Raw genomic sequence first — 23744 nt, 5'->3', positions numbered from 1 at the left:
TTGGTAAGAGACTGCACACCTGTGTACATTCAAGTCACATAGTAATAAAAGTTAATTTTTTTAAATATTTTTTATTGTGGCAAGGTATATATAATGCTTACCATTCTCACCATTTCTAAGTGTACCGTTGTGTGCGAATTATATTCACAATGTTGTACCACTATCACCACTTAGTTTTATTTATACTCATTCATCTGTCAATGCAGCAGGCTGGGGATCACTCATTGGGCAAAAACTTTCACGGTCCATACCTTTATGTGGCCTTCATGGACCAAGATGCTGTTTTGTTTTGTTTGCGGTCTGATAACGGTGAAGTCTTTCTGTACATGGAAAGGCAGGCAGGGTTGAAAGGGGCCTGGATAACTGCAGAAGTCAGGGAGGAGCGCGGGGAAGGTGCGGTCTTCCAAGGCCTAATTCCAGAGTCGGATACAAGGAGGACCACAGCGCCCGCCCCCAAAGGGGCGGGGCCTATGGCAGGGCGGGTGAGAGGAGCCGCAGAGAGGCTTGGGCGGAGCTGAGGGCGGAGCAGGGGGCGGGGCAGGGCTGGGGCGAGGGGCGGGCCGAGCGCGCAGGGGGCGGGGCCTGGGCGGAGCCATTTCTGGTGACTCCCTCCGCCAGGGCCAGGGCCTGGGCCTGCACCGGACGCCGCCGAGGCCGCGACGCTGAGCGGCAGCTTCACCCGTGCGCGGCCCATCTCCACGGTGGCGGTGTCCTGACGGGAAGCCTAAGTGGGATGCGGCTGACGCGGAAGCGTCTCTGCTCGTTTCTCATCGCCTTGTACTGCCTGTTCTCCCTCTACGCCGCCTACCACGTCTTCTTCGGGCGCCGCCGCCGGGCGCCGGCCGCGTCTTTACGGGCCCTCCGGAAGGGGGCCGTCCCGTCGCGGGAGAGGCGCGGACACCGAGGTAGGACAGCGGTCAGCGGCCTCCCTCCTCTGCTGCGCGCCCGGACGCGGGGCTTCGGGGCTGTGGGGGTCGGACCAGCCGAGCCGCGCGGCCGAGGACCCCGCTGTCGGGTCCGGAATTGCCCCCGAGCCCCGATGTACACTTTTCCTCCCCCAGCTCTCGGTAGCCAGCCCTGGCCTTGGGATTTGAGGATGTATCACTGCCTCAGTCCTCCCCCAAATCTCACACGCTGTCCCCACTCCCTACCCTTGGGGCTGACAGGTGCGCACACCTTTAAAAGACATCTTAAGTGTCCAAGGCAGTGTCACAAACGCCAGAGATTGGTGGGAATGCCGCTAACTTAAAGACATCTATTTCCATATTGAAACAAAGACTCTACTACTGTAATCCTTCCTTGACTTCGGAAGGCCAGAGTGCTTTATCCCCAGGTACTGATCCCTCTTTTTGATTTTGACCTAAGTCAGGATCGGACTCTGTCTTATTTCTCCCTTCTCCAAGAACTTTGCACAATAGTATCTGAAACTGTTGGACACTACATTCTGAAGTCAAGTGTTTATGTATACAGGTTGTGTTATGTATACACAATCTATAAAGAATCAGCAAAAGTTAAACTTGTAACTCGATACATGTTACTGTACCCAATTATTTTAGAAGGCTTTGTTGAGGAGAGATAATTTCTCACCTCGTGTTAACATTTTATTTCAAGCTCTTTCAAAGTAGAGATTCAATCAAAATTAAATTCTGATTTCCTTTTTTATTTTTATAGTGTGTGTTTAACCAGGTCAAATAATGTTGTTTTATCTCTTTGAAAAATTGAAGTTAAGATGCAATAAAAGTTCCCTAATGTCTGATTTAAATGGCTTGCATTTATCTATAGCTGCAGCTCTACCTTACTGATAATACTTGTTAATCTTTTTTATAACACAGAACAGTCTACTTTGAGAAGTGAAGAATGGAATCCTTGGGAAGCAGATGAAAAAAGTGAGCAACAACACAGACTTAAAAGCAGCCTTCAGATATTAAATAAGTCCACCAAAGGGAAAACAGACCTCCATGTACAAATCTGGGGCAAAGCTGCGATTGGTAAGTTAATGTTTAAAGCTAAGACATGTAAAAAGCATTGTAAAAAGCACTTTATTAGTATTAAATTCAATTCCTTTTAATACGTTTATGGTTTATTTCATCATTTGTTAAGACATCATGATGCATTTTTTTCACTTTTTCTCAATACTCCATATCTCCTTTCTGTTAGACCACATCTGTGTAAATGCGCACACACACAAACACACATATACACACATACATACACATACATATGTTCTATTGTTGGTCTTCAGCAGAGCACAGCTTTATTTGTAGATACAAAGGATGGGTTGTGTAAGCATCATTATATTGAAATGCCTGTGTCAACTGAATTTTCATGAAACAATGTATTTATTAGACACTTAATGCAAGCATAAGATGTGGCCCTTGCCCTTGATGGCCAGTTTGGGAAACAATGAACTGAATAAAGTTAAACAAGGATCTTTATTAAGGCATTTGTCAGCGCCTTAATATGCCTGCATTCATTGTGAATGTCCAAGAAGAGATATAGTATGTAGTTGATTAAACTTGATTGCCCACAAAAGCAGTTTTGCTCGGAGCATCATGAGAGTCTAGTATTCCAAGTTGTCTGATATGATCATTTGTAGAATAGGAGACTCAATGATGGTTAGAAGAGTCAGAAAGAATTGAGTGAGTTAGAAGGGGCTTTATTTGGCCATCAAACATGAGTTGGATTTATGTACAGTAAAGGATATGGACAGCAAGTACCAGGTGAAAAGAAAATAAACGAAACAGTAATGCCTGACCCCTGATTTTTCATAAATGCATTGACATTTGCATGCATATATACATCCTTGAAGATTACTGCTGATCTCTGCAGTTCCAATACCCAGACCCAGGTATCCAATCATCAATTTCTAGCAATTGTTTTCTTTAAAAATCTCTTGATATTAATTTCTTTCTTTAAAGTCCTACTTCCCCATCCTAGTTTTTAGTTAAGTCTAGTTCTTAACAGGTTTTCACGTTTCCAGACTTTTCTCATTTCAGTCTGAAGGTACAAAGTGGCCAGATGAGTTTTATCCAACACCACATTCATCAGCCTTTTCCCTAGGCGCAGACATAGAATTCCATTTATAGAAATTCTCATTCAAAACGGGAGAAAATGAATGGAAAATGGAGTCACAGGTTCAGGCAATTTTGAAATCCAGCCAAGGAAATTCCATTAGATTTCAAGGCCTGGGAATAATCTGTGGCTCAAAGCTTAATTTCTAGACTTTCAGCTTCACCCTTGTAGTCATCCTTCTGTTTTCGGGAAGGATAACATGTATTTGTAACTCAGTAGTTTTACCAGCCTGTTTCCTGCTCTTAGGATTTTGGGAGTCCAACAAGCTTGTTTGATTTCAACCTCTCTCTGTCCCTTGTAGTCCAAACTGGCAGTGTTTCTGCTAATATAATATTCTCAAGAACCTTATGGGTTCTCCTATGTGTGTCACAAAGATTCACTTTATTAAACAGGAACTCCTCCACAGGCCTTTCCTGGATAATCCCATCTCTGTCTCTAGCTTCTGCTGAAATGTCTAAGGAGATCCATAAGTTAACACCTAATATCTTTTAAAAGCCCTCTATGTGATTGACTATTTTGACCTTTTCATCCTTCTGCAGTGTTAGGAAAAGCATGTCAGCTACATCCTTAGCCTTCTTTCCAGAGCATGCTTTTTTGACAGCAAATTTCCTAATTTTTCACCTCTTTTGCAATCTGAATAGGCTGAGAAATTCCCAGATCATCAAGTCCTGGTTCCTTTTTGCTAAACAGCTTTTCCCTCAGTCTCTCTTTTTAACTCATATTTTACTGTTATCAGCAAGAAGAAACCAGGCCACAACTTCAACACTTTGCTTAGAAATCTCTTCAGCTAACTATCCAAGTTTATTGTTTACAAGTTCTGTTCTCCACATAACTGCAAGACACAATTCAGCTAAACTTTCTGCTCTTATATAACAAGGATCCCCTTTTCTCCGAGCTCTAATAACATGTTCCTCATTTCCTTCTGAGCCCTCACCAGCAGCACTTTTAATGTGCATATTTCTACCGACAATCAGTTTATGATGATTTCAGTATTCTCTAAGATGATAGGTTTTTTTCCTACTCTTCTCCTAACTTTCTTCTGAGTTCTCACTAGCTGAGTCATTAACACCCATATTTCTACCTATACTCTGTTTAAGGCAATGTAACCTAGACATTTTAAAAACATGCTTCTCAAAATTCTTCCAGTCTCTCCCCATTACCCAGTTCCAAAGCCATTCCCAGACTTTAAAGTATTTATTGCAGCAGCACCCCATTTCCCAGTACCAGAATCTTGAACTACATAACCTGTGCTTTCTTTTAGCTGCCATAACCAATCACCAAAAATTTAGTGGGTTAAAAACAACATACATGTTTTCAATTGAGCTGTAATTGACACATAACATTATATAAGTTCCAGGTGTACAACATAATGGTTTGATACATGTATATGTTGTGAAAGGATAGTTAACATCCATCACCACACATAGTTAACAGTTTTTTTCTCGTGATGAAAACTTTTAAGAACTGCTATCTTAGCAACTCCCAAATAGACAATACAGTACTATTAACTATAGTCACCATAAATTTGTTGTCTTACATTTCTGAAGGCGGAAATCTAGAATGTGTCCATAGGGCTATATTCCTTGTGGAGGCTCTAGAGAAGCATCTGTTTCCTTGCCTTTTATAGCTTCGAGTGACTGCCTGCATTCCTTGACTCACAGCCCCACCTCATTCTGACTTCTGTCTCCATCCTCACACCTCCTTCCCTCACTTTGCCTCTCCTGCCTCTCCCTTGTGAGGACGCTTGTGATTACATAGGGCCCACCCAGGTAATCCAGCATGATCTCTCCACTTCATCATGCTTATCTAAATCACATTTAGAAAGTCTCTTTTGCCCGGGAAATTAACATATTCACAGGTCCTAGAGGTTACATCTTCGAATATCTTAGGTTAGGGGGAAGCTTTGTTCATCCTATCATATTTGGAAAGCTTTGTCTGCTTGGCCAAGTCTTTGAACATGTTTTTGTGTGTATGTGTCCGTTAGTAGCAGGGTGTAATGAGAATGGAACAAAACACATCTTTCAATGTAACTAAAACAGGGCTCCCTGATTACATCATTGTGTGACGCTGCTCTCCTTCAATCGCAGAACTTCCATTCAAGTGAAATCATGGTAAGACATAAGCGGCTGCCCTGAAGACGAAAGATGCGGTGGCATTTGTCCACAGAGGGCATCCTGCAGTGAAGGATGTGTTCAAATGGAAAGGAGGTGGCATCTCCTTGATGTATTGAATGTATATGTACATACATGAGCTCCTCTGGTTGTGTTTGGCACAGAATGGTGCATCCACCCCAGTTTGTTATAATATAGAAACAGGTCTAATCACATAGTAACTTACACTGTAATATAACACATTTCAGGATAAAACAGGTAGTAAAGGTCCAGTGATAATTAGGGGTTTCTCAGATTTAGAGTAAGAGAGTTGATTGTCTTTAATATAATCCAAATTTTGCCACATTTTACACTTGCAACCTCTGAGTTCTGTCTCATACATTAGCTGCCGTATTGATGATTTTGAGCCCAAAGAAAATCTACTTTTCTAGTCAAATGATATAAAAGAGCAGGACATAAACTCATTTCACAAACCAGAGTAAACCGGATGGTAAATATTTTTGTTTTTGTCTTTTTAATTACCAGGTTTGTATCTGTGGGAGCATATTTTTGAAGGCTTACTCGAACCCACAGATGTGACTGCTCAGTGGAGAGAAGGAAATTCAGTTGTAGGAAGAACACATTACAGGTATTAATTGTGCGACATTAACCTTTGACGTATTGCTGTGCAATGTTTTTTATAAATAGTAGAAGTAAAATCAGGGGAAAATATAGAAAATATTTCCATTTCAACTTATGAAGAATGGAGAAATAAATCTCATGAATATATATATATGTAGTTAATGCTTACTTTAAACACTTTCTTATAAAATTGGATGTTACAAAATACTGCTGCTTTTTGGAAGCATGTGTCTGTTTCATTTTAAAACATTTCTGATTATATGAAAAAGTTCATGCTCTGAATTTGGTAACCTTCAGTTGTTGATAAGCATGTAACATTACATATCTTGGGGGAATAATACATAAACTTGAAAGTGTTGCCAATAGGTGCAACTGGTGTTCCAGGTTCTTGTCCCGTCTCAGAAAGAATTCAGAGACAAGACGTAGTGGTTAAAAAAAGTAATGTGAGGATTTATTAAAGGATGGATAGTACACTCTTAAGGGGATAGTGGGCAGGCTCAGGTGAGCAGCTGCCCTGAGTTTCTTTGGCAAGTTAGCTACATAGGGTGTAAAAATGAATGGCGGAATATTCATTGGGGAGGGAAGGGTTTGGGGTCGTATTCCCTGATTATCGCCCCAACTCCACGGATTTTTGTTCTTATTTAGTCTGGATCGCAAGTGTCATGGCGTCGGTGCATGATGGGTACTTCTGATCTGCAAGGCTAATTTTATTGAAATGAGGGCATGATGAGCAAAAGGTTACATTTGGACACTGGAAATTCCTGCCTTTTCTCACCTTTCTTTGTTCTTCTCCAGGACACTTGTCACCCCAAAAAGCATGATCCCTTATCAGCCTAAAGGTTCCTGCTTTTCTTTCTCTGCCCAGGGACCCCCTGCTGCTTACATGATGTGTGGTTTCCTGCATTTTGCTTGTGCCCCTTCTTTCTGCCCAATTCCTGCCATTTAGTCTGTGTCCTCCTTTCTCTGCTCGTATCTAGCTATCTGCCTGCTCTAACACAAGTATTTTTATTTTTCTATTTCATATAATAGGTTCACATGTTTTTATAATAGTCAATAAGTATAACAAAGTTATTGGTATGAGTTTTGAAATTTTTACTTATTAAAATATATATATGAATTTTACTGCAATTTAATAGTATAAATTACCATTTTACTGCAATATTCAGAAATCTTTTTTAGATTCAATAAAAACAATGTATTAAGACTTTTTTGCACTCTTATTTTTATAAAACTTATCTGTGATTGCATATTTTCTGAAGATTTTTAAATAGACTTAAAATTGTTTTATTTAGAAAAATTATGATAATGAAAGAAAGGTCTTTTCTACTAGATTTTGCTTTCTTATTAAAATAAAAAATAATTATTTTATAATGCTTATTTCATCCAACAGTTGTAGTATTAGGGGAAAAAATGTGAACCAAAGATTATGGTTTCCATTAAAATTCCACTTATTTCACACAGAAATCAAAAAGAAGAGCTATAATTAATTTCATTTGAATTTGCACTGCTCCTTTCATTCTTTACTGTATACACACTTGGAAAGCAATTTCATTGCATGTTTTCTTTTCAAAGTAATAATTCTTGAAAAGTAAACAGGTTTTTAAATCATTATTGGTAATGACTACTTTTTCTTTTATCTCCAGGCTTCCGTTGATGTAATACATTTAACAGCGTATACATAATCCTAAACTTAAAATAGTTGGGTTTGGGTATTTGCAAGTAAATGTATATTATGCATGTAAATCTACTATTTTGCTATTTGAAAATTAAACATGTGTTATGAGTATTAGTCTCATAGGTCTACCCATAATATATAGAATTTTCAGAAAATTAAGCATATTATGAATATTAGTCTAATAGGTCTGCTCATAATATATAGAATTTTCATAATATATAGAATTTTCTTTAAGATTCATAGAGAAGTAAACATACAGCATTATTACAATGATAGCAAAGGATTTGAGCAAACAGCATTAACTCCCAAAAGAAAGCCTAAACTTCCCATTCTCTTCTGAAATTTTTACATGAGATTTTATATTATGATTAAATAGCGATGCTGTTTTCTTTTAGCATTTAAGAGAACTGTGTATTTAAGGAAGTTCACTGTTGCAGCAGATTTTTAAAAACAGATTATTCAAGTTTTAGGCTCATGGAAAGTAGCATACATGATTTATCCAAAATTAATAAACTTTTATGGAATTGCAAGTTTTGAGTTGAATCAGGCTACATAAGTACTAACTTGTTTCACATCTTTATTTTTATTTAATCAAAAGTGAATTAGAAGTAATGGCACATCTTGGAGATATTGAAAGAGTTTCTAAAGACTATCAACATCCTTATAAATAAGCATAAATGCATTCTCTTTAAATAAACCTTTAAGTTTGCAAAGAGCTCATATCATTTAATTTTAGCCTCACAAAAAGCCTGAGGCGGAAAGTAGAAAGGGTATTGTGTTCCAGGGTCAATCAGGCTCAAGAATACTGATTCTTATCAGCTTATAGGCCCAACTAATGTAATGCAGAATACCAAATAAATAACTCAGAATGAGAATAGAGCTATCAGTCAGTCCACGTGCTTTGTATTAGCTTGAACAGCACTTTTTTTTCCATATAGGCAGGCTACCAGTGATACCCAAATATTTGAGAGTTGTTTGATTAAATATGGAATTAAAGTATAGGATTTCACCATATGTAACACTTCCAAATCTGTGTGTTTCGGAAGGGAAGAAATGACTCCTTGTTCACCACTGAGTCAGTACCATACGTAGTCTGTGTGAATACATGGATACGTGTGGGGCAAACTGAACTTGTGAGTCAGACTGATGAAGTCCTATCACTTGTGAGCAGTGTAGCCGTGAGACTGAGTTGTTAAGAGCACAGACTCTGGACCCGGAATATCTCAGCTCCAGTTCTAGCTTTACCTCTTATTAGCTGTCTGACTTTGGGCAAGTTTCTTAACCTCTCTGTGCCTGGATTTCCTTAAGTTTGAAATAAGGCAAATAATAGTTTCTATTTCACAGAATTTTTTTAAAGGTTAAATGCGTTCATAGAAATCCAGTGCTTAGATCAGTATCTGGCATGTGATAATCACTCTAGAGGTCTTGTTATTATAGTTTTATTAATTTTACTATTACTTAAATAGGTATTGCAACGTCTCACTGCCTTTCAGTTCTCCTTTTTCTGCATTTCTGTTGTTGCCTATTATCTCACCATCATGTACCTCCCAACAGATATCATTGATACTTTTTTTATATTAATGTGTTCAATTAGGTTACAAGCTAGCATGGGGCCCATTCTGTCTCTTGATGGAACTTTGCCTGTCTCTACTCATATCCGTCATATGTTTATTTACAGTTTAATTTCATATGGCATCTTCATTTCTGATTTCTTAGAAGGAATCTTCTGCTCATCTTGGCTTTTGCTTATCCCCAGAAGACTGTCTTCAGAATGTAATGTCCATGTAGAGGCAATATCTTAAGACATATAAATGTCTACCCATTTGATGAAACAATGGCTAGGTGCTAAATTACTTAATTCATTGTGATCTAAGTTCAGTTGTGAGATTTTCAGTGAACATCTGCTCCTTATGAAAAAGTTGAACTTATTAAAGATCACAACAGAACAAAATATGTCTGATCTTATTTTTGAAATTTCCAGATATTACTATTATAAGAAGTTACTGAACTTATTACACATTACAGTGAGTGAAAGCTTTTATAGATAATATTAATGGTTCCACTACATTTAAGTCATGTACTAGACCATAGATCAATGCAGATCTCAAATTTTATTGGTAAACAAAAATAATGTAGTTAATTTTTCATAATGCCCATCCTCCCACTCCAGCCAAGCTAGCTAGTATGAGAGTGGAGGGTTCCATCAGAAACACTGAATTAGAAAGGTGTGGAGTCATGGCAGAAATGCTGGCCACAGGAGCAGGGGGAATTGCAGCAGCTATTCACAAGTAAGGGCCATTCGTGAGTTTGGACTACCCATTTTATAAAACTGAATTTTCTAAAGCTATTTGTTAACCAAAAATGATTTGGAATTCAGTGGCTGAGAGCTGTGTGGACTGTTTAGCTTGTGCACATATTCTTTATCAAGACATCTGCCATACTCTTAGCTGGCAAAGTATTAATCTTTTCTATAATTCACTTGATATAGTCATGGTGTCTGTATATATAGCATTTGTTCAGTAACATTTGTTGAATGTAGAAAAAATGAAATCATAATTAACTTGGATTCCCAAAAAATTTATTTTGTTCACATTCAGCTTAGAACTCAGTATTTGAATGATTTCTCTGGACTTTCTGTATATTGAAAGTACTTACTGGGAGGAATTTTTTTAAGTGAGCCAAGCATAAAAAGAATAAATATTGAAAATTAGAAGTTCTGACTATTAAATATATGCTAAGAAATCTAGAAGAGCAGGTCAATGTTTTAAAATTCTGTGTATGAGCTTCTTAAATATGTTCTTTCTTCAGTTAATGGAACTCTGTGATTGATGCTTGATTAATAACTATAGGAAACAAATATATATATTTCATCATGCATAAATATCCTATAGCATCTCATACAGAAGCCCTACTTTATATAACAAATGTATAGCTGGAAAGTTATTATTAAATTGAATTTTTGTAACCTGATTCACATTCTAAATACAGTAGGAGAACTTACATAAATTGGTAGAGCAGATAACTCCCTGAAAGAAAATTACAGCTTACTCGTTCAGCATTTACTGAGTGCCTGCAAGTTAGATCATACTAGGCTCTGAGGATTTCAGAGTGAATACTTTTCCATGGCCTCAGGGAGTTTACACACCAGTGGTTGAGATAAACACATAAATAATTTTCATACCTTATATAAAGCATAATGATAAGGATGTACATACTCCTGAGTTGTGAGGGAAGTATAGAGAGAAGGCCACTAATTCAGTAAAAGTTGACTTGGAGGGTATGGGGTCTATCAAGAAAAGCCTCCTAGGGGAGGTGATAGCAGAGTTGAGTCTTAAAAGATTAATAAGATTTAGCAAGACAGTGAGAAGAGAGATTATATTCCCAGCAGAGGCAGTATCAGGGGCCAAGAACTGATAAATAGCTTGTTTTATGCATGGAACTGCAAACCGTTTGGAATCCCTAGAGCATGAAGTTGGTAGCTGAGTTGGGAGGGTAGGGAAGGTAGGGCAAGGGGCAGATCATAGTGGACCTTGTATGTGCCATGTTAAAGCTCTTGGATTTTATTCTTGGTCAATGAAAAGTAGCTGAAGATGATTAAGCTAGATAGTGGTATTGTTATGGATGTCTTTTGTGTAGATGCCTCTAGTAGCTATGTGGGAAAATGACTTGAAGGAGACAACTGAGTGCAGGCAGACCAGGAGACTGCATTAGAAAACTAAGTGTCCAGCAGGGATACAGTTAAGGGGTGAAATTGGGAAGTGGTATTGAGGCAGAGCCAGGAATTTGAGAAACCGGGAGGCAAAACTGTAAGAACTTAAGGTTTACTAAAGGAGAGCAAGAATTGACTGTGACGGTTCCCTGGTTTCTAGCTGGTGTGACTGGGTAGCTAGTGTGTGATCCAGATAGAGAATAGAGGAGGACTGAGAGCAGGTTCGTCCATTCTTCTCTAGCCCACCACACAACACCTGCCTGACACCCCCTTTCTTGGCAGACAAACTTGCTTCCTATTTTCTCCAGAATATCCATAACTATCTCCCTTAACAAGCTCCTCTAGCATTTACCTGCATGGTCTCTTTGTGATCCCTCACCTAACCTGCCCTCTGTCCTCAACGCTTAGACAATGAGGTGATTTCCCTGGTTCAAGATTAACTCCCTCCATCTGTGCATCCCTTCGGTCTCTTCCAAGACTTTGCTCCTTGGGTTACTTCCTTACTTCCCTTTATCGTCAACCTTTCAGTCATTATTGCTTTCTCACCTTCTCATCCAAACTTGCAAAAGAATCCTCTAGGAGACTCACTGTCCCCACTTACTTCCTACTGTCCCCTTATTTCTCATTCACTTCCCAACCCACAGCAGTTGACTAACATACCTCCCAGCACACATACACAGTTATCTGAATCATAGGGGATTTTTTTGTTTACCCCTAAAGTTTCTTTACCTAGATCTGTGTTTCCTGAACTGTGTACTGAGGCACCACAAAATATTTTAAGTATTTGTGGGAATCAGTTTCACTTCATATCTGTCAAACAGAGGCAAACTACTAGCTTGAGGTAGTTCACAGTTTCAACATTAGATCATCCATTTCAGCGATGTCATACCTTTGTGGAGCTGGGTTTCCCATGATTGCTGTCATAAAATTCAAGTACCATGCAAAAATCCTAGTAGGTCAGGCAGTGACCTTGACAGTGTCCTCTCTGATTCCAAGGTTTGAGAAGTTGTGTAGTGCTCAACAGGTGCATACATCCCATTATTAAGTATGTGTGGTTAGTTAAGAATGACATAGGAATATTATTTTTTCTTTCAGTGTATGCCTATTATTTTTAAGTGACTTCTAAGCTCCTAAGACATAAGTACTTTCTAAGTTGTTTGGACCTAACAACTTAAAAAAAATGAACCATTGCTCACTTCTTTTGGCTTGGGAGACACTGAAAAACTTACTGAAACACTGAAGGTGCTGGGAACCAAGAAAATTTGGGAACCTCTGATCTATGCCTTGACTCCACAGCATTGACCCCGGGGCTTTCACCGTTACTTGAACATGGTCTTGAGGTCTGGGAAACCAATTAGTCAGAGCATAAGAGCCGACATGCCTACTTGCTGGAATGTGAGAGCATTCTGCAAACGGAAGCTGTGGAGATTCCAAGATGGGTCAGATGTGCCCTGAATCAATCATACTTCTTTTGTTAGTTTGTGTGAATCAGTAAAATTCGAAGTATTTCTAAAATTATAAAGGAGAGAGAAAGTGTTTGTATACTATCAATAATAAATATTTTAAATCTATCATAACTATCATTATCGTCTCTAAAGTGTTTTCCAGCCCCTCCAATTCTGCAGATTCTCTTAAATTACTAAATGATCATGTGGCACCTCCAGTGCTAGTCCTGTCCAACATAAGCTCAAAACACAGTTCTGATCCTTGTAGGTTATCATCATTACAGAAGAACGTCATAGAATTCATGTAGTACATATATACACAAAGTATATATTCATGTTTTGTGTTTCAAGTGAAATCTAATTCTAGTATTTGTTAACCATATTGTCATGGAAACAACTTTAGCCCTGAAGTTAGATCTTGATTCAAAACTCAGTGTTGCCATCACAAGTTGTGCAACTTAAGCCTCATTTCCCAAATGCAAAATAGGAGACCAGTGTTCTCTGCAGAGTTGTTGTGGAGGTTAAATGATAATCTGTGCGAAGTCCTGTGTATCATGTATATAAAAGGCATCTAATAAATGTTAGTTTTTATTGCCAATCATAATCAACAAAAGCAGAATTTCAGCGTATTTATACTAAAGATTAAAAGATTCTAGCAGGTTGAAAAGAAATGGCTGAGCAGGTTGCAAAGAATCCAGGACCATTATGAGTAATTTTACAATAAGCTCTAAATGGTATTTTTTATATTTAATATATAATAGTTTAAAATATTCCAATGGTATTATTTATTCTAAGTAGCACATAGTATGAAAATGTGAGTTATGCAATATGTCTATTCCTCTTATGACATTTTCTAAATACAGTAAAGAACAGAGAGTAATACAGTAGATCTCCTTTACCCCTTACCTAGAACTAATAAATTCCAGCTCTCTGTCAGACTTGCTTCAGATATTTAACTTTCCTCTTAAGAGAATTAAATATTTCCAATAAAGGGAAAGCTCTCTTTGTATTGTTCCCCAGGCCCTTTCTTTTTCCTTCCTCCTCAGAGGCAACTATCATGAATTTGGTGTGTATCTTCCCATTCAGATTTTTATCTTTATACTTTTACTAGATATATAAGCATAATTTTTTTCTGTAGGTACTTTCAAGTTTGCATATAATTATATGTTATGAGTGTTCTATAGCTTGCTTTTTTCTTTAACATTATATTTTTGAGGTTTAACCTTCATAGAATGTTTATAAGGTGCCATCCTCCATTTCTTAATTAATCAACACTTTGTCAGCCATGGATTCAGACACTTCATTCAGATGAAGAGCAGGAATAGTAGCTCATACCATAGACGGAGTGGGAACTACTCACTTAAACACCATTCCAGTATGAACTACAAGAGTTTCACCCTGCTCAACTGTACTATTTTGCCTATCAGCTCAAATTCTAGACAGCATGTATTTTAAATGTGGTTTTCAAAAAAAAAAAAAAAAAGGAGCTACCACATTTCTGATTATCGTATGCAAGTTGCTCTGTCTACAACCAAAGCTTCCCATTGATCTACAGCTGTGTCCCATCATTCATACTTGTTCAAAAAAAATCTCATGTTACAGAAATTGTTTCTAGAAAGAATATGGATTAAATGTCATATATTTTATGTGAAACAATTTAAACTTTTGGTACCAAATACTTCTGTTTTTGTTTGTCTCTTGTTTTTGTTTTATTTTCTTTTGTTTTTAACAGCTTCATCACTGGTCCAGCTGTGGTCCCCGGGTACTTCTCTGTTGATGTGAATAATGTGGTACTCATTTTAAATGGAAGAGAAAAAGCAAAGGTCTTTTATGCCACCAAGTGGTTACTTTATGCACAAAATTTAGTGCAAACTCAAAAACTCCAGCATCTTGCTGTTGTTTTGCTTGGAAACGAACATTGTAATAATGAATGGATAAACCAGTTCCTTAAAAGGAATGGAGGCTTTGTGGAGCTGCTTTTTATAGTATACGACAGCCCCTGGATTAACGACATGGATATTTTTCAGTGGCCTTTAGGAGTAGCAACGTAAGTACAAAATATTATTAAACATGTCTAGACTCCAAGACCTGAATTTCTGTAGCAGGAAAATTGTGTTTTAAACTTGTAACAAATGCAGCTCTTCTGAGATCATTGAGGCCACGTATAATATTTTCTACGGGCAAAAATATGATTTGGTCTCATACTTTGGTAATAATCATGATGTTTTTAGAGTATTCTAGCCTTTTATGAGGAGCGCAGGTGAGTTACTTTTTCGTATTTCAAAACCTCAAGGCATAGGATGAATTTTTCAGATTTATCAGTAGTGCTTTAAGGAGATGTTTAGTAGTGGATGGCTGACAGATAGTCCTTAAAACAATTATAGAATCCACATGATTAATAGTTTTTTAAAAAGCTTACTTTAGAGCCAATATTAAATCAAGAACACACTGTACCATTGGGTTTGGGGAGGATTATAATCCACTTAGGTCTGCCACTAACACTGGTTGAATTTGCACAAATCTCTTCTCTAAAAAGAAAGGTTAACTAAATAATAGCTAAGATTTTTCAATATGTCATATATAAGAAGTCTTTCTATAAAATGGGAAACATTTTTTATTCTGTTAATAGAGGGTTTTGATTAATAGTAAGTTGACTTTAAATTTCCACTAATACATAAACTTCCTGATGACAGGGATTTTTGTCTCTTTTGTTCACTACTTTATCTTCAGAGCATAAAACAATGCCTGCACAGAGTAGGCACTCAATAAATATTTGCTGAATGGATGAATTATAAAAAATCTCAGTAGCTTGATGTTTGAATCAGATAATATTTTATCACTGATACCAGATGTGACCTTAGCCTGCAGCCCATTTGGCTACACAGATATCACCAGGGAAGCACATTAATAAAATACATTCCCTGGCCTTCCACAACAGTATTTTGACACAGCAGGTTTAGGGTAGGTCCAGAAAAAAGGCTTTTGTTAGGTATAGCTGGGTTTAAGATGCTCTGAAAAATCTACCCCTTGAGTAGAGTCTATATTTGTAAAATATTTTGAAACAAAAGAATTACTTCTTCACAATAACACTATATAACCTATTCATACAGTATAGGATGGAAACTTTCTGTAATTCTGGTACTGTTGGACCAGGCCAGTATCTTTCTTATGGATCGGTGGTCTCAACTAGAGACAGTTTTGCTCCCGTAGGAGACATTTTTCAAAGTCTGGAGATATTTTTGGTTGTTAAATATGAAGGGAGGAGGTGATCCTGGCGTCTGGTGGATAGAGGCCAGGGATGCTGCTGAACATCCTACCACACAGAGACAGCCTCCACAGCAGAGAATTACCTGGCCCCAAAATGGCAGGAATGCTGAGGTGGAGAAAACCTACTATAGACTGTTACATAAAGCTTTGCTCTTATGTGAGGGTTGTAGTTCAGGCACACAATTTGATGCTTGTTGTTTCCAAATGCCTGTAAGAATGGGCCAGTTGCAACAGGCCTCTCCTGTGTAGCACACAAGGTGTTTTTGTTTGTTTTTTTTTTAATCTAAAATTTGAAAAGACTTTGGAATTGGAGCTCTTTGCTATAGCAATATGTATTCTGTAATCTTCCCATCGCCTATCTAGAACATTAATTAAATCATGATCATTATGAATGTAGAAGATTCTTTATACTTTGAAGATCTTGAATTCACCTACCTTATAACTACAGGTATGTAATGGAAGTGGAAGAATATAAAAACAGAGCATTTTAGGTATATAATCTCTATAGCAATTTTGCAAAAGATGTCAAAGTGAGAATCTTTTTTTTTTCTAAATTAGTAGATTCAGGGACTTTTCCAAAGTTAGTGTGGAAAATTACAGTTTGGGGTTTAGAAAATCGTATTTTAAATCTCTTCTCTCTGCATCATGCTACCTAAGGTGTTGGGTTGTGGAAATTTTGCCGATCCTACTGTCATATATTGTTAACTTATATGTACTTATTTTTGTAGATATAGAAATTTTCCAGTGGTGGAAGCGAGTTGGTCAATGGTGTATAATGAAAGGCCATACTTGTGTAATTTCTTAGGAACCGTTTATGAAAATTCATCCAGGCAAGCACTAATGAACATTTTGAAACAAAATGGAAACGATAAGCTTTGTTGGGTTTCATCAAGAGAACGGTAAGTTCTATGTTTACTTGATTTGTCTGTTTTTTCTCCAGTCTGAGAGTTGCTTTACGTGGCAGCAAAGGTTTCCAGAGTCATTTTAAACTCCATTAATAGCAATCTTTCCCCAAAAGATACATTAGTAATTAACGCTGTGAAGAAATTGGGTTGGATACATTAAAAATAGGGAGAATTTCCCATAGTCCGTCTTGAAAGGGAATACTGATAACTTAATCATATGCAAATGTCAATTGTTCAGATTTCCTCAATAATATTTTTAGACTTAAACACAGGAGGTTGTGGATGCCAGTAAGGGTCATAGGTTCGTATCTGACATGTTTAGCAAACCACTTCAGTGTTCCAAGACTAGCATGTCATCCCCTCACACCTTCAGGAACCTGACATTGCCTTGAGGACAGGGCCATGTACTAGTCTTCTTTGAATCCCCAGATCTAATATAGGACCTTGCATAAAGTAGGCCGGGTTAAGTGCGGAGTGGATGGATGGATGGATGGACAGACTTAATAAGGTTGACTTTCTTCCATCTTTTGCTTAATAATTATGAAACAAGTGTTCATGGAGTGAAGGAAGACATTTGGGGATCATTCATTTTATTTTTAAATAAACAAATGTAGTTTCCTGTGTAAAGCAGAGTCATCAAATAAATAACACCTCAAAAACTGTTCTTTTAAATCTAAAAATATATTAACTGTAGCAGACACTCTCTTCTAGAAAGCCTCTCTTCCAGAAACCAAGAACATTCTACCCAGCAAGGCTCTTTTTCAGATTTGTTGGAGAAATCAAAAGCTTTACAGACAAACAAAAGCTAAAAGAGTTCAACATCACAAAACCAACTTTACAACAAATGTTAAGGGAACTTCTCTAGGTGAAAAAAGAAGAGGCCACAAGTAGAAATAAAGTTACAAAATGAAAAAGCTCACCAGTGTAGGCAAACATACAGTAAAGGTTGGAAATCATCCACACACATAGCTAGTAGGGAGGTTAGATGGCAAAAGCAGTAAAATCATCTATATCCACAGTAAGCAGTTACAGGATACACAGAACAATTACATGTAAAATGTACTAAAAACAGTAATCAGAGGTAGGAGAGTACAAATGCAGGTTTTTGTAATGCATTTGAAATTAAGAGATCAGCATCTTAAAGCAATCATGTATATATATAGACGGCTATACAAAAACCTCATGGTAACTACAAACGAGATTACCAATTACCAATAGTGAACTGTAATCAGTAATTTAAAAACTCCCAACAAACAAAAGTCCAGGACCAGATGGCTTAACAGGTGAATTTTGTGAAACATTTAGAGAAGAGTTAACACCTGTCCTTCTCAAACTATTCCCCCAAAAATCACAGAGGAATAAACACTTCCAAACTCATTCTACAAGACCAGAATCACCCTGATACCAAAGCCAAAGATAGAAAGAAAAAGAAAATTATAAACTGGTTTCACTGATGAACATAGATGCAAAAATCCTGAACAACATACTAGCAAACTGAATCCAACAATACATTAAAAGGATCATACACTGTGATCAAGTGGGATTTATCCCAGGGATGCAAGGATTGTTCAGTATCCACAAATCAGTCAGTGTGATACAACACATTAAAAAATTGAAGAATAAAAGCCACCTGATCATCTCAATAGATGCAGAAAAATCTTTTAAGAAAGTTCTTCATCCATTTATGATAAAAATTCCCCAGAAAGTGGGCATAGAGGGAACACACCTCAACATAATAAAGCCCATATATGATAAACCCAAAGCTAACATCATACTCAGTAGTGAAAAACTGAAAGCTTTCCCTCTAAGGCCAGGAACAAGACAAAGATGCCCACTGTCACCAATTTTATTCAACAGAGTTTTGGAAGCCCTAGCCACAGCAGTCAGACAAGGGGGAAAAAAGGAATCCAAATTGAAAAGGGGAAGTAAAGTTGTCACTGTTTGCAGATGACATGATACTACACACAGAAATCTAAAGATGCCACCAGAAAACTACTAGAGCTCATCAATGAATTCAGTAAAGTTGCAAGATTCAGAATTAATGTACAGCAATCTGTTGCATAGCTACACACTAACAATGAACTGTCAGACAGAGAAATTGAGGAAACAATCTTATTTACCATCGCATTGAAAAGAATAAATACTTAGGCATAAACCTACCTCAGAAGGTAAAAGACCTATACTTGGAAAACTGTAAGACAGTGATAAAAGAAATTGAAGATGACACAAACAGATAGACAGATATACCATGTTCTTAGATTAGAAGAATTAATATTGTTAAAATGACCATGCTACTCAAGGCAATCTACAGATTCATTGGAATCCCTTTCAAAATACCAGTGGCATTTTTCACAGAGCTTGAACAAATAATTTTAAAATTTGTATGGAAACACAAAAGACCCTGAATAGCCAAAACAATTTTGGGAAAGAACAGAGCTGAAGGAGTCACACTCCCTGACTTCAGACTACACTACAAAGCTACAGTCATCAAAACAATATGATCCTGTCACAAAAACAGACACATAGATTAATGGAACAGAATAAAAAGCCCAGAAATAAAAACACACACTTAATGGTCATTTAATGGATGACAAAGGAGGCAAGAATATGCAGTGGAGAAAAGTTAGTCTCTTGAATAAGTGATGCTGGGAAAACTGGGCAGCTACATGTTTAAAAAAATGAAATTAGAACATCCTCTAATACCATATACAAAGTAAACTCAAAAGGGATTAAAGACCCAAATGTAAAACTCGATACTACAAAACTCCTAGAGGAAAAACATAGGCAGAACACTCTTTGACATTAATCACAGCAATATTTGGGAGGAAGGGATGGGGAAATCTGTCTCCTAAAACAAAGGAAACAAAAGCAAAAATAAACAAATGGGACCTAATTAAACTTAAAGCTTTTACACAGCAAAGACAACCTACTGAATGGGAGAAGATATTTGCAAATTATATGACTGATAAGAGGTTAGTATCCAACATATATAAATAGCTCATACAACTCAACATCAAAAAAGCAAAAAAAAAAATTTAAAAAATGGACATTTTCCAAGAAGGAAATGCAGGTGGCCAACATGAATACATGAAAAGATGCTCAACATTGCTAATTATCAGGAAATGCAATTCAGACTACAGTGAGTTATCACCTCACACCAGTCAGAATGGCTATCATCAAAAAGAATGCAAATAACAATTACTGGCAAGGATGTGGAGAAAAGGGAACCGTCCTATACTGTTGGTTGGAATGTGAATTGGTGCAGCCACTGGAAAACATTGTGGAGGTTCCTTAAAAAAACTAAAAATAGACCTACCACATGACCCAGCAGTTCCACTTCTGGGTATATATTTGAAAAAAAACAAAAAGTAACTTAAAAAGATACATGGACCCCAATGTTCATAGCAGCACTATTTACAATTGCCAAGATATGGAAGCAACCTAAGCGTCCATCAACAGATGAATGAATAAAGAAGATGTGGTATATATACAATGGAATATTACTCAGCCATAAAAATAAGAATGAAATTTTGCCATTTGCAGCAACATGGATGGACCTAGAGATTATCATACTAAGTGAAGTAAGTCAAAGACAAATACTGTATGGTATCACTTAACATGTGGAATCTAAAAAATACAACAAACGAGTGAATAAAGCAAAAAAGAAGCAGACTCACTGATATAGAGAACAAACTAGTGGTCACCAACGGGGAGAAGGAAGGAGGGAGGGGTTAATATAGGGGTAGGGGAGAAAAGGGTTATTAAGGGATTATGTGAAGTCACGTGTGTGGAACTTTTGAAAATTGTAAAGCACCATAGAATTTAAAGACTCATCCAATAAAAAAAGAAGGTTTGGAAACTAAAAAATAAATATATCAGGCATAGAAATACAAAAACAAAAAAAGCCTGACTCTATTACTAGTTTAATCATATTACATCCATTTGGCCAGCAAATATACATCAAGCAACTGCTATATGCCAAAAACTGTTTTAGCCATGAAGGGATACAGCAGTGAACAAAACAGTAAACAGAATCCATGCCCTCTTAGAACTTAGATGCTTGTTGAAGGAGACAAACCAGTAAAATATAATGTAGGTCAAAAGATGATAAATACCTTTTTAAAAAAATTTGAGTGTAAGAGGAAGGTTTCAAGAGGACTATGGATCAGGAGTGAAGCAGCTGATGTTTTAGAACAGCCAAGGAGAGTGCTAGTAAGAAGGTTACATTTAAGCACAGGCCTGAAGAAGGCTTGGGAGAAGAGCAGTCCAGGCAGACGGGAGGGCAGATGTGTTGGCTACGGCAGGAGCACGCTTACCATGCTTGAGGGGCAAGGGACAGTGTGCCTGGAGTGGAATGAGTAGGGAGTGTAAACTAACAAATTTCACTGTGGGAACAGAATTATTCTTGAAATTCCTCTCCTACCATTGAGCCAGGATGTGGAGTAGGTGTCCTCCTTGCTTCTCATTGCTGCTTCCAAACCGGTTTCCCTTTTCCCTCCCTAAAACCTCCAATTTTGCATCTCATACTGGCAGACAAAACCGTCCATTCCTCTTCCTCTTTGAAATCATACACGGACCCTTTGGTTTACCCCCTTAATTCTTTGGAGAGTTTAGTTGCTGGCACTCACTCACTCTCTCCGACATTACTTCCAGCCTATTTCCTGGTGATTCCCAAATCCACAAAGATGGTCTTTCCATCACCTTGGTCTTGAAGTTCCTTTACTTCCATTCCTCCAGCGACCGGGGTCTCCACGTGACCTCAGCCGTTCACGGCCATGGTCATTTCCTAGACCTTCCGATTACGCATATTGCATCTTCTCCATGATTTTGAATTTGAACATCTATCTCTGTAACCATTATTTCCTGTCTTTCCTACTCCACTCCTACTGTGTTAACCCCACTCCAGCAGTTTAGCTGGGACTTACAATCCGTTGCTCCTACTACCTTTTCATTGTCCTTCACTCATCTCATCTTTACCTTCTTCTGTACCCCCACTTAAATTTCATGATCATGACCAAATATACATTCAACTCCCTAGTTCCTCAATCTAGCAACCCTAACTCTGGTAAATCCAGCTCTCTTACCTGCTCTATACCTCCACCTGTGCTGCCAAATACACTTGGAGAAAGATGCCGTTTGATCTCACTTTAAATATATACCCTTGACCCTCAGGTGCCCAGCAGTCACCCATTTCCCTTGTCTGTGTGTTCTCCCAGTCTCCTAGAAGACTGTTTCATACCTTCCTCTCTCTTCCCGACTGCTTTACCTAATGACCCTATTGCCTGTTTCACTGGGGAAATAGGAACAGCCAGGAGAGAACTTCTAGCTTTCTAACTAGTTTCTCAGCTTCTACCCTTGCCCCTACAGTCTGTTTTCTTCACAACAGCCAGATTGATTCTAATAAAACATAGATGAGGTCCGTCGCCCCTCTAATCAGAACCCTGCCTGATGGGGTGACTTCACCTTCTACTCCTCTCCCTGCCCATGACTCTGCCTCTGCCACTCTTGCTGTCCCTTGAACAGGCACTGCGGGCACATCCCGCCTCATGGCCTTAATTCTTGCTCTGCAACACCCCCCCCACCCAGTATCTGCATGGTTTGCTCCCCCACCTCCAGCTCCCAGATGCCCCTGCCATGAGACATTCCCTGGTCACCTGTTTACAGTTGCAATACCATCCTACCAGAACTCCCTCCTCACTTCTCTGCTTTAATTTTCCTCACAACACTTAACACCTTCTAAATAATTTACTGACTTGCCTTGTTTGCTATCCTTCCCCACCAGTAGAACTAAAATAGAAGCTGCATCAGGGCAGGAATTTGGAGGGTGAGGTAGAGAGAGAAGACTTAGCACCCAGAAAATGTCGGCTGATTTAACATTCGTTCAGAAATGTTATGAACGCTAGATTTTAAAACTGTGTAGCTGTAAACTTCTCAGATTCCTAAAAATCTTCAAGAAATCTATTTGGGCAAGATTTCATTTCTCTCTTCTGCCTGCCATCTCTGTAATGTTTTATCATTCCCTATAACCGATATTAAAAGAGAAAATATTTTCTTCCACAAAAGGTATACTTAGTAAAGTGAAAACTACAGTTGTCTTTCTGATTTTCTAGGTGGCAGCCTCAAGAAACAAATGAAAGCCTTAAGAATTATCAAGATGCTTTGCTTCAGAGCGACCTCACATTGTGCCCAGCAGGAGTGAACACAGAGTGTTACAGAATATACGAGGCTTGCTCCTGCGGTTCCATTCCTGTGGTGGAAGATGTCATGACAGCTGGCAGCTGTGGAAACACGTCTGCTCACCACAGTGCTCCTCTGCAGTTACTCAAGTCCATGAACGCACCCTTTATCTTTATTAAAAACTGGAAGGAACTTCCTGCTATTTTAGAAAAAGAGAAAACTGTAAGTTTATCAGAAAAGATTCAAAGAAGGAAAAGGTTACTTCATTGGTATCAGTACTTCAAAACAGAGCTAAAAATGAGATTTACTAATATTTTAGAAAGTTCATTTTTAAGTAACAATAAAGGTTCACTGTAAATTATCTTTTTGAGCTAAGATCTGATTTTTTAAATCATTTCTAATAGTGTGTGTATGTGTGTGTGTGTGTGTGTGTGTGTGTGTATTTGTAAATGTTCTTTAAGGTACCCCTGTAGACCTTAGATTATATCCATAATGTAACCAAGTACATCCCTATTGGGCCACTCCTGGAAATAAAGTAAAATGTTACTCAAACTTCTACACAGCTGAGTGATTCAACCTTTATCAACTCTCCTCACCTATTTAAACCACTCTAGAGAAGCAGCATTGTGTAGTGGAAAGACTGGGCCTTGGAGTCAGACCAAACTTGACTTAAAACCTTACCTCTGCACCTACTATCTATCTGGAGACCTTGAGCAAGCCATCTACTTGTTCTGAGTCTTGGTTCCTTTCAATATAGAATGG

General features: G+C 37.9%; 1 protein-coding gene across 1 annotated transcript; it reads left to right on the top strand.

Moving 5' to 3' along the window:
* The first annotated feature begins 623 nt into the window (after positions 1-623).
* On the top strand, positions 624-23343 carry RXYLT1 (ribitol xylosyltransferase 1). The gene is made up of 6 exons (XM_031462763.2): positions 624-905; positions 1833-1988; positions 5709-5811; positions 14366-14680; positions 16629-16799; positions 22916-23343. Exons 1-6 carry the CDS (start codon positions 734-736, stop codon positions 23337-23339), a joined length of 1341 nt encoding a protein of 446 aa, XP_031318623.1. The 5' UTR covers positions 624-733; the 3' UTR covers positions 23340-23343.
* The last annotated feature ends 401 nt before the right edge of the window (positions 23344-23744 follow it).

This window comes from Camelus dromedarius, chromosome 11 (genome assembly GCF_036321535.1).
Source record: "Camelus dromedarius isolate mCamDro1 chromosome 11, mCamDro1.pat, whole genome shotgun sequence".
Lineage (NCBI taxonomy): Eukaryota > Metazoa > Chordata > Mammalia > Artiodactyla > Camelidae > Camelus > Camelus dromedarius.
Note: the sequence above shows the minus strand (reverse complement) of the source record. Positions and strands in the feature narration are given on the sequence as shown.